This window comes from Argentina silus (genome assembly GCF_951799395.1).
Source record: "Argentina silus genome assembly, chromosome: 13".
In the NCBI taxonomy this organism is placed as follows: Eukaryota; Metazoa; Chordata; class Actinopteri; order Argentiniformes; family Argentinidae; genus Argentina; species Argentina silus.
In genome coordinates this window covers 15560094-15562593 of record NC_139667.1, presented here as the reverse complement: position 1 = coordinate 15562593, position 2500 = coordinate 15560094, and the positions used below count along the sequence as shown (strand labels likewise).

At 49.3% G+C, this 2500-nt stretch overlaps 1 protein-coding gene across 1 annotated transcript in view; it reads left to right on the top strand.

Moving 5' to 3' along the window:
• Positions 1-2500, top strand: part of cdin1 (CDAN1 interacting nuclease 1) — a 62721-nt gene that overhangs the window by 24753 nt on the left and 35468 nt on the right. The window contains exons 7-8 of the mRNA XM_083683858.1: positions 1351-1430; positions 1824-1873. Coding sequence (XP_083539984.1) covers positions 1351-1430; positions 1824-1873 — 130 coding nt within the window. The remainder of the gene's footprint in view (positions 1-1350; positions 1431-1823; positions 1874-2500) is intronic.

Sequence of the window (2500 nt, the reverse complement as noted above, 5' to 3'; positions counted from 1 at the left end):
GAGAGAGGGAGGGAGGGAGGGAGAGAGAGGGAGGGAGGGAGGGAGAGCTGACTGGGCTTTGTTCTCCTCCACCCTCTCTCTCGCTTTCTTTCTCTCTCTCTCTCTCTCTCTCTCTCTCTCTCAGCAGTAAGAGCACATGAGAAATCACAGCACCATGTTTGCTCTTCCTCTTTGCTAGAGTTTGATAGTACACATCAGGACCTATGAAAGAGGGGAAGAGAGAGAGAGAGAGGGGGGGCGGTGGGTGGGGGGGGGGGGGATGGAGGTTGTGAGTGTTTTATGTGTTCTCGCAAATATATGAGGGTGTGCATTTAATAGAGGCTCATATAGTAAGTCAAGTCTTATAAATCAGAGTCCTCTAGGTCGACTTTATTTCATTGGAGGCTATTCTGTCCTCATCCTCCGCTTTCTGTAAACCTCCAAATTAGCCTTCCCGCTGTTAGCTTTTATCTAAATCAGGGGAGGCTGGCGGAGGTAGAAATCGGGAGGACGGGGCTCATTGTAATGCGTGGAATCGGAATGAGGAACGGTCCCCAACACGTACGGCGTCAAACACATCCCTCATTCCGTTCCAGGCATTGCAATCAGCCCATCCCTCTGATTTCGACCTCCACCAGCCTCCCCCGATGTAGACCCCATCTGAGGTAGGTTGCTTGTTCCTGTGTGTGATCCACTAATGCCTGAAACATGAATAGACACATTCCTGACGGTGTCAGTAACGCGGGGAGACTGTCACAAGCGTACGTATATATCATTAGAATGGAACGCCTCAACCATTTCGTCACACAACGATACAAGCTCCATTTCATCTGAATCTTTTTTAAGAAAAGAATGATTGAAGGAATTTTGCCGTTGCTTTAATGGGGAATCAATCCAGCCGGCTCGCGGCCCTGATTTATAATGTTAGCGGAGCACCAATGGGGATGAGAGATGCAAAATAGTCGTCGTTCATAACGTAGATAAACTACATAGAGCTTCCCGTGCTCTGGAGGGGAAACATTTATCCACGGAAAATCTCAATAGGCTTCCAAGCAGCCAGCCAATGGCCGAGAGTAGAAATATTGCGCACAGGGCCAATTCTGGTCAAACTGTTTTTGGGTGTCCTCTATCTACTCTCTCGACTCACCCGAGTCACTTTCTATTCAATATTAACGTTTCTTCTTCTTTTTTTTCTTTTTTTTGATGTGACAGATTTGTGAAGCCTTCAGTTGAGCCTTCACTTCAGACCCCAGATGTTTGGTTTCAGTTCCCAGGATGTCTTACTATGGTCTGTGTGTGATGTCCTCTCTCCCTCTCTCCCTCTCTCTCTCTCTCTCTCTCTCTCTCTCTGTCTTCCTGTCCGGCTCTCAGACTCCAAGCCTGTCCTCAACAGCATGCTGCGGGAGCCATCTTTGATTCCAGACCAGGCTCTAGCCAACCACGTCTACCAGGTGAGGCGTCTCAGCAAATAGCACCGAAGTAAATGAAACATTGTTTTTGGATGACAAACATTTACTAATCGATTTCCTATCAATGACTTAGCATTTTTAGGATTCATTTACCGTTGAGCATTGCCTCACTCTCTCAGTAGAATGTAAAGGTGGTTGTTTTATACATACAGTCGATAATGTAATGTAACTCCTGGCTCGCAGACGAAGCCTCAGCCTCACGCTTACTAATAAAGTCACGTGAGAGCCGGCGGTCACGCCTGCCAATCCGCCCGCCTGCCCGCCCGCCTACCCCCCGTCTCCCGTGTTCTCGCCCTCCCTGGCGCGCCGTGTAACGGGTGTGTGGGCTTCCTCTTTCTCCCCGCGCGCTGTAATATTTCTTCCCTCTCTTTTCAGTGCACAATAAATGACTGCTGTTATGGACCGCTGGTAGACTGCATCAAACAGTATCCTTTCCCATAAAATTTTAAGCCTGAATTGACGAGGAGCTATTGAAGGGGGATGAGATGTGTCTGGCTTCACCTGACATAAAAGTTCTGCTTCAGAGAGGAAGTGTTTCATCCTGCCTGCGCCCCGCCGTCCCCGTTGCAGGGGGTGGGAGGCGATGGAGGGAGGGGAGGGGAGAGGAGAGGAGAGGTGAGGTAGAAGGGAGGAGGCTGATCTAAATGCATCTGCCTGTTCAGAGAGTGAATCAGGTCTAATGTACAATGTGCCACAGGATGGGAATTGGCATTCATGAAGCCCGGCGTCATTCCCAGCTAGCTTCTTTCCTTCAGGTGAGGTTCCAGTATGTGGCTGGTGAAATGTGACACCCGTATCTCAACTCAAAGTCAGCATGTCATTTCACTTCTTTTTCATTCAGCTTAGGGTTGGCTAAGCCCCTGGAGTGTATGAGTTAGCAGCAATAGAGGAGACTGACCATTCCCCTCTTCCTCCTCCTCCTCCTCCTCCTGTAAGCATCTCTGAACGGCACGGAGCAGAACAGTCTCACAGTTATCAGCACCATGGAGAGTTCTTGGCATGTCCGTGTGACATGAAATAAACTCCCCCCCACCCCCTTCTTCTCCTTTCTC